Source organism: Panthera uncia, chromosome B1 (genome assembly GCF_023721935.1).
Source record: "Panthera uncia isolate 11264 chromosome B1, Puncia_PCG_1.0, whole genome shotgun sequence".
Classification (NCBI taxonomy): Eukaryota; Metazoa; Chordata; class Mammalia; order Carnivora; family Felidae; genus Panthera; species Panthera uncia.
This window is the reverse complement of record NC_064811.1, coordinates 84,095,655-84,110,041: the sequence shown is the minus strand read 5'-3', so window position 1 is coordinate 84,110,041 and position 14,387 is coordinate 84,095,655. Positions and strand designations below refer to the sequence as shown.

At 36.5% G+C, this 14,387-nt stretch overlaps 1 protein-coding gene across 1 annotated transcript; it reads right to left on the bottom strand.

Annotated features, from left to right (window-relative positions):
• Positions 1–1,395: 1,395 nt before the first annotated feature.
• Positions 1,396–14,335, bottom strand: CISD2 (CDGSH iron sulfur domain 2). Its single transcript, XM_049632159.1, has 3 exons — positions 14,132–14,335; positions 4,100–4,314; positions 1,396–2,516 (listed from the first exon to the last, which is right to left on the bottom strand). The coding sequence occupies exons 1-3, from the start codon at positions 14,232–14,234 to the stop codon at positions 2,427–2,429; spliced, it is 408 nt and encodes a 135-aa protein (XP_049488116.1). The 5' UTR covers positions 14,235–14,335; the 3' UTR covers positions 1,396–2,426.
• Between the last annotated feature and the right edge of the window lie 52 nt (positions 14,336–14,387).

Below are 14,387 nucleotides of genomic sequence, written 5' to 3'. Positions count from 1 at the left end.
AAATTAGGTTACAAAATACAAAAGCAATTTAATGAATCATCATATGAGGCATTGAACTCAAAGCTGAACTGTCATGTGCTTTCATAATACCACTTGCTTAATTACCCATATGAATGAATCATTAATACTTCAAGCCTGCTCAACAGTTTTGGATACCTGATATTTATGTAATGGTGTGCTCATTTGCTGAGTAAGGCAATGAGTAAGGAGAAGCAAGCCTCAAAACAATCACGTGACAATGAGAGTTTTTTCTTTAAAGTTCTAGAAAACCAAGGTATGTATTTCAAGAGCTGTTATCTTCTGTTGTAACAATTCAGAAGCAGTTGGTTATCAGATCATTTTTTAAAACAGACATGATGGAATTCTATAAATTTACAAGAGGAAGTGACGGCAACTGATAATAATGCTTATGTAAAGGGAGTCATTAAAAAAACAGCTTGCTACCAGCCTCAGCCCCTTTTGAAAAATTTGCACACGTAGGAAAATATTTGGACATAGCTCTTTAAAAATGTGGGGAGCACAAACTATTCTGAGAGTATAGCTCTCATACTTTTGGGGTGTTAAAATTACCTTCTATCAGATAATTAGTTTTCAATTCTTTATATACATTTAGCTGACAAAACTTAAAGTTGATAATTTCATTTTTAGTCTCCACATTTTTAGGAAACTTTAAGTATGGGAACCACTAGAATATACATGTTGCTGTGCTGCAGTAAATTATTTTAAAGAAAAGCATTTCACGACCACAGACCATGGATATTCAAACTTTTGGTAAGGAAGATTTTTCCCAAAATCTTGTGATCATCTATGGAGAAATAATTGTTTACTTTGACAGTGAAGCCCCTCAAGAATGTTGAAGAGAAGGTTTTAGGAAAGAACACCCAGAGCCATAGTGATGGCAGTGGTAGACTTCTCCCTCTTCACACATGAGGAAAGATTAACAATTTTGGACACACACCTTGTAAAACTGTTCAAAACCACAACTACATTTCTAACCCTAACTTTAAAACTCCTGCTTTTGGGGAGCCAGGATGGCTCAGTCAGTTGAGCGTCTGATTCTTGATTTCAGTTCAGGTCATGATCTCGCGGTTGCTGGGTTTGAGCCCCACGTGGGGCTATGTGCTGATACCAAGAAGTCTGCTTAGAATTCTCCCTCCCTCTCCGCCCCTCTCCTGTTCGCGCGCTCTCTCTCTCTCAAAATAAATAAAAATAAAACTTAAAAAAAAAAGGTTTTAAAATCCCTGCTGTTGGTCACAGAGGCAAGATCACACAATAGAATCTACTGACGTTACAAGTAATAAATTACAAACCTAGGTACCAGACTTAGTGCAATGTCACGTACATACATGTGCTACCTATTAGCATATCTTTGTATATAAAAAAGACACAGTAAACTGACAGGACTGTACCTTTAATAGACAGACTTAAGGATAGCTATTAATAGAAGAACTGTAATATACAATAAAACAAAATAGACTCTTAGGCTGAAAAATTACAAAAGTTTTAAAGATTCTTCAGTAAGTTTATTTTACAAACTTTCTGTGTTTTATGTTTTATTGGCTTAGACTGTTTGAAGAGAAAAATGTATACCATTTTGAACACTGAAGTGTTTATCATTTTACTATGAATTCAGATATACTTTATGTTTATTTCTAACTGACCTTCAAATTGCAGCAGCTCATGAGTTTAGTATAAGTATTCTTGCCACCCCATCCCATCCTGTCATTGAGTCAAAGAGTTCAAGATACATATACAAAACACACACCTAAACAGACACAAACAAGACTTTTGTAAAGTAAACACATTTTTTATAATGTAAATAACTGTTCCTTTTTGGAACTTTCTTTATCCAGTTCAAGTCTTTTCTGAAACTGGGATATTCACACTTATTAGACACAATCTTTATAAAAGCAAAGCATTTATCTCTTTGAAAACTCAAGTAATTCTTGAGAGCAACATGTTTCTTACTGACCTAAAAATAACAGAGTGTGGAAGGCCAAAGAGGAAAAATCACAGAAGAGGACTGGAAAACAATATATTTAATAGTGCACAGAGAAAATTTCTAAGTGTAGATTCTATTGAAAATATTGATATTCAAAGGAATAGCTTTGGACACACTGCCAAAAACTTAGATTTTTCTCAATTAAAACCAAGAGTGTTGATTTATTTAGGAAAATAACATTAAGTCTTTGAAGTAAGAATGAAAGGGTTGTACAATTTAATTTCTATATAAATGATTGTTTGAATATACAAAGTATCAAATATAAACAGTAGTGTAGCAAGAAAATAAATTGGCAGAAATAATTACTCAACCAATAGCAATAATTAAGACCACCATTTGAAAGATCTTCTATACACAAAGAATGAAAAAATATTATTAGGACATTTTACAGCACACAACTGAACTCAATCCTAATTCATTACTATTATACTTCTTTCTTCTTCAGTATTAGCGGACCCACATTATCTCCTGTTAACTCATTGTGTTTATTATGTGAACCATCACAGGCAGGAAACTAGAAAGGAAAAAGAATTACAAGTATTATTTTAAAAATGATTCAATAAGTAGAAATATTTGTGAAATGCTCTTATAAAGAAAGCACATTACTTTGAAAAACAAATCACCAGACAGCTTTCCTAAGTAATGTATATTCTACACCTAACCTAACTGCATTCCAATATCACAGCAAATCTAACAACTTTAAACAGTTAATTTATTATTTGATAAATATTTTAAATAAAAAGCTTTGGATTGGTTATTCCAAGAGTCAATACAACAGGCTTAAAGGGGGATCAAAATAATCTCTTGTTTTTTGTGGAGCTCCAAATTAGAGCTCACCTCTTCACTTATTTAAATTTGAAAAGAATGTACAGTTGACCCTTGAACAATACAGGTTAGAACTGTGTGGGTCTACTTAACTGTGGATTTTTTTCTTTTTTGATAAACACAGTATAGTACTGTAAATGAATTTTCTCTTCCTTATTGTTTTCTTACTAACATTTCTTCTCTAGCTTCATTGTAAGAATAAAGTATGTAATATATCTAACATGCAAGATAAATGTTGACTGTTTATGTCATTATTAAGGCTTCTGGCCAACAGTAAGCTAATAAGTTTTGGGGGGAGCCAAAAGTTATACCCAGATTTGACTGTGCCGGTGGTTGGTGCCCCAACCTCCATGTTCAAGGGTCAATTGTAATTTAAATTAAAAATACATTATTTCATGTTTTCTTACCATGAAACTCACACATATTGTAAAATTTTTGAAAAAATTTTAAAATGAATTTAAAAATATTCACTCATAAGTAACAATAATCAAGATTTTTATATAATTTTTCCTCTGCATTTACTATGTGTATTTCTTTTTTAAAAAACAAAACTGGGATCATACTGTACTGTGCTTTTATTAATTACATCATGCTCTCCTGTCATTAAAATATTCTTTAAAAACATTACTTATAATGGCTTCCTAATATCCCATAATTTGTATTATACCATTCTTTAATCACATTCCCATTATCGGACACCTAGATTATTTCCAAAACTTTGCTATTACAATAAATGTTGTGATGAACATTACTATGCTTAAAACTTCAAATAACCTATGATCAAAGTACTCGAAGAAAACAGATCTCACCACCTACTTATAATACTCATCACTCCATACTTGTTTTTATTATTTCCACATTAAAAATCATCCATAATTATAGCTGCCATTTATTAGCTCATCTATATATAAGGCCCCGTACATATAGCATCTACTAAATCCTAAAAAATGTCTGTGATATTGATATATTATCAGAAAACAAAAAAACAAAAACCTAAAACATCGGAGATTAAAGATTCAGTAACCTGCCCAACCGAAGTCATACTGTAAGTGGCAGACATCAGTTTTGAAAACATCAGATTTCTATTCTTCCTTTTCTAATGTAGGTAAGTATCCACCATAAAATGCAAACTTTAATTTAGGAATATAAATTTTCAGTACTGAATAGTGTGGAAAAATCTTTCATTTCACAGAACCTCAAAACTAAGGATTTAAAAAGCAGAACAATTCTAACTGCACAAAGTTTCAGAGTACGTGCAAGCGGACATCTTACCGTCTTAGACCGCCAACACCTACAATAAGCTGCTTTAGTGAGACACAAATCTTCAATGTTTATTTCATTCACCACTTTGGGATTTTCCTTTTGTATTTTAAGATTAATCAAGCTATCCTTCTGTTGTTTCTTCTTCGGGAGGAATGGACGAACTGCAAGGTAGCCAAGTAGTGCAAGTACACCAAGGAAAGGCAATAACCGAAGCCATTCTGAAACTAAACACGTACAGATTTAACAGTCTGCAGCACTCTTGTAATAGAACTCAAACAGCACGTGTCATGCTTAAGTTATTCTTTACCTATGCTTTACTTCTCACATTAATTTCTTATCTATAAGTCTATGAACAAATAACAAAGTCAAGCCACCTATATCTAAGACCACTATGTTTGATTTGTGAGCTAACTGAAGAGTTGTGAAACTGGAACACAAAGTTTTGAGAAATGTATCTTATATCAAGTATCCTATTTCATTATCCCTGACCCCGCCCTCCAAGACAGTACTGAGTGCTCCACAAGGCATTTAATGAACACTTAGGGAATAAGAGGCATCTAACAATGAGAACACCAAGTATATTTGTGCTTATCTTTATTTTTATTTCAGGAATAACAATCATCATAATTACAAACAAAATTCAATGTGTGATATATTTTATAGGTTTAGAAAACATTTCCACCATGTCTAAAATCATACAACAGAATACCCAAGAATATTTTTTTAATGTTTATTTATTTTTGAGAGGGAGAGACAAAGCGTGAGAGGTGGAGGAGAGAGAGGGAGACACAGAATCTGAAGCAGCTCTGAGCTGTCAGCATAGAGCCTGATGTGGGGCTTGAACTCATGGACCACAAGATCATGACTTGCACTGAAGTTGGATGCTCAACCAACTGAGCCACCCAGGCACCCCGGAATACCCAAGAATATTTTACCGTTGATTTAGAATTTCAGACAGAACATGTCTTCAATGCTTTAATTTACATTTTTGGTAAGACACAGTAATTCCTAAAGAAATGTTATCTAAAAGCTACTATTTTAAAGAACTAATTAAAATTTTCATACACTGAATGTTCTCATTATTAGATACCTCTTATTCCCTAAGTGTTCATTAAATGCCTTGTGGAGCACTCAGTACCTTCTTGGAGGGCAGGGTCAGGGAATATTAAGTAATATAAATAAAATGGTCCCTATGTCTATGAAGACAAACACATAAGGAAACCAAGATAAACATTTCAGCATGCACTCATCAAATGTTGGTTAGTGCCCTCCCTCTTCGGGTCTCTGTAGAGAATCCTTTCTGTTCTTAAATGTGATCATTTGACAATCTTCACTGAGTACTTACCTGATATCTTGCTCAGCACTATGTAAAAATCGCTTAGTCAAGAAAGAGAGAAAAACTAAAGATGTGCCAAGGCATGCTAATTAATGTTAGTAATAGACTATGCTAAGAGTACCACTGTATTATCTTATTTAACTCTGTTAAGCTGTGTTAGCTTAAAACAGCTGTATTTGGAGGGTACCACTATTATTCCCATTTTCATGTGGGTAAACTGCAGCTCCATAAGGAGGTTTAGTCCAGGACAATAAATCCAGTCTAGTTCTCAATCATGATAAATAAAATCCAACAAATTTAAAATTTCATCTGTCCTTCTCTTGGTAAGACTATAATATAATTGTTCTTACACTTAACTATTAAAGAAAAAAATTTTAATTTTTAATGTTTATTTATTTATTGCAAGTACACGTGCAAGAGAGAGAGGAAGAGAGAGAAAATCCCAAGCAGGTTCCGCGCTGTCAGAACAGAGCCTGATGCAATGTGGGGCTTGATATCACCAACTGGGAGATCATCACCTGTGCAGAAATCAAGAGCTGGATGCTTAACTGACTGACCCATCCAGATGCCCCAAGATAATTTTAGATTATAATAAGAGCTATGAAGGAAACAAACAGAGTGATAAAAGAAAGAAAAAGATTATCCTAAGGACCAAGCAGGATAGGTTGACTCCAACTTTCGGTAAGGAAGTCAGGAAGGAAAAACAGACCTTTAAGTCAAGACCTAAAGACAAGAAGGTGGGGGGCTCAAAGACTTGAGAAAAAAACTTTCAAGGCACAAGAGTACATGTAAAAGAAGCTTCCAATTTCACAGGATTGTTGGGAGGAGAGAATGAAGTTGGAAACCACTAGAAAAAGTACAGAACACTATGTGAAAGAAAGCTACTAATACATTCTGCCCTGAAACTACAGTTATGTAAATATCTGTCTCCTCCCCAACTCCTGGTCCTCTAACAGAGACTTATATAAACCAAGACTTCAATTAATTTTAACTGAATTGAGTCTGTACTCCATTACACTGACATTTAAGATAACTCCTACTAGGTATGCACTTGTTTGCCTTTATTCAAGGCCTATGAATGATAACAGTGTAAGGTGACAAATAAGAATTCTGTTTAAAATATTTAAGAAAAAAACTTTAAGCACCCTCAAGAAATATAAACCTCATAGACAGATCAGGTGATAAGACAGGTGAAGATACAAAAATTACAAGACACAGTTCCTACCCCGAAGAAGCTTTTCACCTAGTATGGACTACAGATCTATAAGAAAAGAATTAAGTACTGTATGGTATGTGCAATTATAAATAAGACAGAAGACATGATTAACTCTGCAGGGATGAGCAAAGGCTTTTACATAGAGGTTGGCACCTAACCAGGTTTCTGAAAGATGAATAAGACTATAGGAGTCCACTATGCTGACCGCTCAGAGCCTGGAGCCTGCTTTGGATTCTGTGTCTCCATCTTTCCCCCCTTTCCCACTTGCGTGCATTCCTCTCTCTCAAAAATAAACATCAAAGAAAAAATTTTTTAAAAAGACTATAGGAGTCCATAGGCTTATGGGAGGGGGAGCTACCTTTCACACAGAAGAAACAGCATAAGCAAAGGCACAAAGATACAATGTGCATAAAAAGTTGGGGGAAGTAAGCACAACAATATTGCTGGAATATGATGAAATAGGAGAGGGACTGTAGAAGTGGTCAGGTGCCAGATGATAAAAATCAATAGGTAGGTAATAATCTACCCTGTACATAAAAGGTAAACCACCGATATTAAGAATATCACTGCATATTAATGTAACTGGAAAGCTGTTCATTTATGAAATCAGATGGAATTAAGGTATCAGATGGACGATGGACTAGTGGAGAGACAGAGGGAAGGGCAGAGAGGGATGTTAGTGGGAGGGCAAGAGGCAAGACAATCTGTTAGAATTCCACTGAAATAATTCCCCCCAAAATAATGCAAGTTTAAACTAAGGCAGTAGCCATTAAAGCAGAGGACAAATGGAACCCCCAAAACTGCCTGAACGGTGTATGTGTGCATGCATTTTTTGAGGAGACAGTCTGATGCTTTTACTGGGATCACAGAGCAGGTCTGTGATCAATCTTCACATACCTTGAAACTTAAGAACCATTAACTCAAGTAGTAAAATCAATAGGATTAGGTGAGTGATCAAGTATGGAGCATAAATGGAGGAAGTGAGGGTCCTTCATGATTCCCAGATTTCTGGTTTCATTATCTGGATGAATGGAGATACTGGTCTCTAATTCAAAAACAAAACAAAACAGAACATAACAAGGGCAGTTTTAAGCAGCAAGAGACCAGTGAAGTGTTGTAGAAGAAAGGGAAAAATATGAAGGAAAATATTCCTTAAAGAATATAAGGGAGAGACTAAAGGTCAACAGTTAAAAGCAAAAAATTAGGAATACTGAAGGATTGCATAACTCATAGCTTTCTTTGAAACAGTGAAATAGTCTAATGTGGAAGTTGCTCTTCAGAGCCTAAAAGATGCCATCTCTCGGGGCACCTGGGTGGCTCAGTTGATTAAGCATCCAACTCTTGATTTCAGCTCAGGTCATGATCTCACAGTTTGTGGGATTGAGCCCCATGTCATGCTCTGCACTGACAGCACAGAGCCTGCCTGGGATTCTGTCTCCCTCTCTCTACCCCTACCTCTCTCTCTTGCTCTCTCAAAAATAAACAAACATTAAAAAAAAAAAAAAAAAAGATGCCAACTCTCTCTGCTCTGCCAGAAAGACAAGAAAGATAAAGAAAAGATATCACTGAGAGACCTACAAGGGAAGTGGTTTACTAAGGGATAGCTTTGTTTCATTTAGGGTAAGGAGGTACATATATGAAAAATTATCAAGTAGACAAGCTAGGGAGCACCTGGGTGGCTCAGTCTGTTAAGTGTCAGACTTTGGCTCAGGTCACAATCTCACGGTTCATGTGTTCGAGCCCCACGTCGGGCTCTGTGCTGACAGCTCAGAGCCTGGAGCCTGCTTCAGATTCTGTGTCTCCCTCTCTCTCTGCCCCTCCCCTGCTTGTGCTCTGTCTCTCTCAAAAAAAAAAAAAAAAAAAAAAAAAAATTAAAAAAAAGTTTTTTAATAAAAAAAGTAGACAAGCCAGGAGTAGAAGATAACAGTGTGAGAGAAGATCAGGGGTTATGGGATGGGGTAAGTATTTTTGGCTGTAATTAAATCAAGGAGATGGCTGACCTCAACATTCAATCCACTAAAAACATACCCAGTTAGGCAACATTTTGACTATTCATTTGAATGTAAAAGGCTTGAATTTCCTTAAATTTTTTCCTTTACTTCAAATTTTTCACTTCAGAAAGATTTTCTTCCTCTACCAGTGAATTTCTCCTATTTCCAATTTTTTTAAATCACCTGTTCTAAGTTAAAAACAAAAATTAGGGGTGCCCGGGTGGCTGAGTCGGTTAAGTATCTGACTTTGGCTCAGTTCATGATCTCGCCATCTGTGAGTTCAAGCCCCACGTCAGGCTCTGTACTGATCGCTCAGAGCCTAGAGCCTGCTTCAGATTCTGTGCCTCATTCTCTCTCTGTCCCTTGCCCACTCATGTTCTGTCTCTGTCTCTCTCTCAAAAATAATTAATAAAACATTTTTAAAAAACCACACTAATACTAAAATACCAAGCAGGATTCTAATATGCATTTTGCAATATTCTATTTCCCACTATTAAGATAAACAACAAATAGACTAAGAAGGTAGAGTAAAAGAACCAGTACCATCAGACAAACAAAACATACACAGAAAAGAACATTTCAAAGCAACCTGAGTAGCAAGCAATTTTAACATAAATTTTTTTTAAGTTTAAATGCTGTTAAAAGAAGGTATAGTATCTCCTTAGAGAAACAGAATGTGGCTTAAGACAGGGCAGATTCAAGACAGGCTACAGGGGCTCCTGGGTGGCTCAGCTGGTTAAGCATCAGACTGTTGATTTCGGCTCAGGTCATGATCTTGCTGTCATGAGACTGAAACCCATGTAGGGCTCCGCGCTGGGAACTGAGCCTGCTTAAGATTCTCTCTCTCCCTCTCTGTGCCCCTCCCCCACTTGCATACACTCTCTCTGAAAATAAACCCTATTACACCCTATTCCTGACCAAGATATATAATCAAATACTATGATAAAAACATTTGTAAAAGTACAATATAGATACACATGGCTCTCGATGAGGAACTATATTCTAAGAAACTAGGGCAGACTTTTTTCCCTTCTCAAAATGTGGCATATAATGATATTATAAAAATAATATTGGCAACTTGGCTGCTGATACTTTAATAACAGATTTTCTTGTGTACCGTTTATAGGTTAAGACACAGAAATGATTTCTATTTCTGGACTGTAAAAAGAGAAAAGTAAAATCTTTTCAATGGATGGTTTTACTATTACCACTCAAAACCTAATACAGACTGTTCAGGACCAAAATCCAATAGAATGAAATTAATGATCAATTTAAAAATCTTTTTTCCATTCATTATTATGAATAGAACAGTGTCTCAGTGTCCAGAACATTTCCTGGACCAAGTCCTCAATAAATACCTGATGACCTGAGAAAATTTACACTGCAAGGTAGTTAGATGGCAGAAAATGTTTTAATGAGGCTGAAACTGTTCCCCACAAAGCCTAGTATAATCTTTAAATCTTTAATTACACTAACTTTTAAATATAGTTGGTCTAACTAGGAAGAGGGGAAAAAGCTTTTGTAACTTATAGTAACTATGTAAATATCTTCCCAAATTCTCAAAAACAGTTTCCTAAAATAAAATTCTTTAATCTTTTAGAAATAACTTTTATTATTTACGTTATTATTAATAAATGCAACTTTCTAGTTTGAACTTATTTCTTATACATTCCTACTGAGAAACCTCACCTTTTGTTCATTTCTTTAAAAAAAAAAGAGATACATTTTACATACAAGAAAATAAACAGATCTCAGGTGTTTAGCTCTCAGTTGTGACAAACATACCCCAGCAGCCTCTACTGAAAATATGTAAAAACATGCAAAATCCTCCATCACCCAAGAAAGTATTCTTCTGCCCTTAGAAGTCTATCCTTCCACCACTGATGTCTATCACTAAAGCTTTTTCACTCAACATAAAGTTTTTGAGATTCATCCAGTGGAACAGTAATTCATTCCTTTTTATTGCTAACTAGTATTCCACTTTGAGTATACTATAATTTGTTTATCCACTCTCTTGTTGTCAGATATTCGGGTTGCTTCCAGTTTGGAACTATTATAAATAAGGCTACTATAAAACATGCTTGTAGAAGTGTTCTTGTGGATATAGGTTTTCAACTCTGTTCCACTTGTAAATTCTTTGTTCAAAAGTGGCCCTTTCTGGATAAACAGAGCTAATGTTTTTGATGCTGTCAGCTCTGACATGTTTGTGTTACTCTGGAAAGAATATTATGATGGTCTTGGGAGTCACTGCCTTGTCTTTAGGAGCAAAACCATTATTTTTCAAAGAACCAAACAGGGTCAAGAAGGGCAAAGCTATATGTTCAAAGTTTCATAGCAAGCTTTTAAATCCAGAAGCAAACTGTTTCTGACTTTCGAATAGGAAGATTTTATTGTTGTTGTCATGCTTTAAAAGTTTACACAACAGGGAAAGTTTTTTTTAAAGGTCAAAGTATTGGAATAGACTATACTTCCAAGCAATATACAAACTTACTTTAAAAGCCTCACTGTTAAAAATGTGACCTAAATAAAAATAGATAAGTTGTTTCTGATAGATAAGGACTGTCTGTAAATAGTGTATGGTGATTAAGGATCTCCAAGTGTTTACTAAGAATGCAGAGTCATCATGAGACAGTCTATTGCTTTAAAAAACCACTAGATCTAAATAGGGAAGAAAAAACAGGCAAAAATAATATAAACTGTAACTTTGTTTGCTCTAGTTTTCACAGATAGAAAATGCAAACACTTTTGGTCTCCTAGACATTTTTTAAAAAAAATTTTAACGTTTATTTATTTTTGAGAGAGACAGAGTGTGAGTGGGGGAGGGTCAGAGAGAGAGAGGGAGACACAGAATCCCAAGCAGGCTCCAGGCTCAGAGCTGTCAGCACAGAGCCCAATGTAGGGCTCGAACCCACCAATCATGAGCTTATGACCTGAGCCGAAGTCCAACACTCAATTGACTAAGCCACCAAGGCACCCCTGGTCTCCTAGACATTTTAACAATTGCTGAAAAGTTATCTTTCAGGTTTTTGACTCAACAGAAGTCTAAGTATGGATTCTGTAAGTAGCTCAATCAAGACAGATGTAATTAGCTACTAAAATCTACTCTGAAGGGGAGACAAAGAGTGGAAATTGGTCATTGGAAATTTTCTTCCATAGTGCTCCAAAACAGATTCTGCAACTATTATATTGTCACCGTCCAGTATGAAACAGACTATCTCAATTTTTCATAGAGCAATTATTACAAACATGTTAATGTTTCCTAATAAACAATACAATGAGAACTAAAGTGTAGACACATTGTAATGGAACTTAAATATATGTTTTTAAGATACTTATCAGAGTTATCACTATTTCTGAGAATCAGTCCTCACTTTAAATATTTAACAGCTTTGAAGAAGTTACTATGTATTATTGATTTAAGGGGGAAAAGGTTTTTGAGTTTCCTTAATGCCTTTAGTAGAAATTAAATATTTGTTGACAGCGGATATCTTTAAGGCAAAAATAAAAACAAAGAAAACTTCTAAAATCTAGCCACTAAATAAAACATCATACTTTCTATCTGCTCCAACTATATTCTATTCACAAAAAATTGAAACTAATATAAAACCAAATGTCACAAAATGATCATATTCTTTATTACCACTTTGGTGCATACATTCAAGGGTATAATAAAAGGAGAAAAACTAACAATTGGTATAGGGCTACTTAACCACTGAATATTACAAATAAAATATATATACACGCAAACATTCCAAATTTCCAACTGCAGGGGAATGGTTAAGCCTACCATGATGTTACTCTAAAAGAAAACTATACAGTTGTTAGAAAGAAGATGAACACGTTAAAATATATAAAGTTCTAAAGTAAAAGCAATGATACAGGGTTTAAAAAAGCCAAAATTGTATATAACTGATGAAAATCCATCAGAATAGGATCAAAAGAAGACTTTGATGTTTATAAATACTTGATTTGACACATTTTTTTCACTTTATGTTATTTTTATGCGGCTTTGGATGTTTAGATATTTCTTCTTAATAACCGTTAATTATTCGGTTACTATACTTTCTATTTAATTACATGCTTTCAGGGGCACCTGGGTGCCTCAGTTGGTTAAGTAGTTAAGCATCCGACTTTGGCTCAGGTCATGATCTCACAGTTTGTGAGTTCAAGCCCCACATCTGGCTAAGGTCAGTGTGGATCCTGCTTCTGGTTCTCTTTCCCCTTCCCTCTCCCCCTTGAAATAAACCTAAAAAAAAAAAAAAAAATACATGCTTCCGATCAAACCGTAATTCAAACAATCTCTAGATTTGGAATGTCACCCAGTTCACCCCATCTAAATCTATTACTGGACTACCTCATTTTTTAAATACTATCCTTTTTTAGGGATAGTATTCTCTTAAAAAACAACCAAACAAACACCTTCCCTGTATTAGGAGGTTAAATTCATCTCCCAATAATCTTCACTGATTTGGTCCTAGTTCTGTCTTTTGGTCTACACAGAATAAATGTTATTCTTCCACCAGTAAACCTTCAGCTACCATAAAACTCCAGACTGCTCCAGGCTAAACAACTCTATCTCAAAATTGTCTTCATGAATCATGTTTCATTCCCTGACATTGAAGACGTATGAGTTCAAAGTTTGCCGAATCAATATGGTTTTTGTTTTTTTCTCTCACCACCCTGATCAGTCTCAGTCTGGTTTACAAATATTCCACTTACAACGTAACACTCCCAACAATGTCTCCCAAGTGTTGACTGCATTCTAGAAATTTTCGTCCTTTTGACGTGAAATCCTGAATTGTGGGTTCTTTTCTTGTAGAGGAAGGATCTAAGTACAGAAAGTTATATATATTCATTAAATTTCACTTTCTAAAATCTGGTCCATCATACTAGCCTTTGAACACCTTTTGGCTAACTGATCTTTCCTCAAGTTGCCTCCAGGCCCATAGTAACGGAGTTGGCCTAAAATGCCCCGGGGTAGTTCAAGTCTTCCCTATGGGAATGGAGGCTACTCTCCAATTTTGTTACCAAATAAAACTGCCATACACATATTGCGTGCCTGTTTCTCTCCCACGCACACACAACCCGTGAGTAAAACAGCGCCGAGAGCTGGAAATGCCTAATTCACAGCACCTTAGATAGCTATGACTTTAAAATAAAAAGCACACTGCAGTGACCGATGGAGATGAAAAATATGGGCCCGCCACAAACTCAGCACCTCCTCTGCAAAACCCTGGTCCCCCGTCACAGAAGAACACGGCAGAGCCACCAGGACAAGGACGGAAGGACGGAAGCCCCCAAGAACCCACAGGAGGAATCACTCGCGCTCCACGGCGGCTGCGCCAGCGCTCGCCCCCGCCCTCTGCGCGCAGGGTCACGAGGTAACGTGCCACTCGCCAAGCCCCGCCCCGTCCCTTAGCCCGAGGATGTTTAGACCACCCCCGACTCCCACCTTGAGAAACTTGCAAGGACAGGGACTGACTGAAGGCGAGGGTTACCTGTGAGACGGGCGAACCCGGTAATGCTCTCGGGGACAGGGAGCCGCTTTAGATAGGCGGGGAGCTGCACCTTCACGATACGGGCCACGCTCTCCAGCACCATCCTCGCGAGCAGCGTCCACTCCCCTCTGAGACCGCGCCGCTCTCCGGCCAAGCTGCCGCGCCTGCGCCGAGAGGAGAAGCGGCCGGCAGGCGTTGCGGCCTGGGTCCCGCGGCCTGCAGGAGGGGGCGGCGCTGGGGGCCCCCGGGGGAGAGG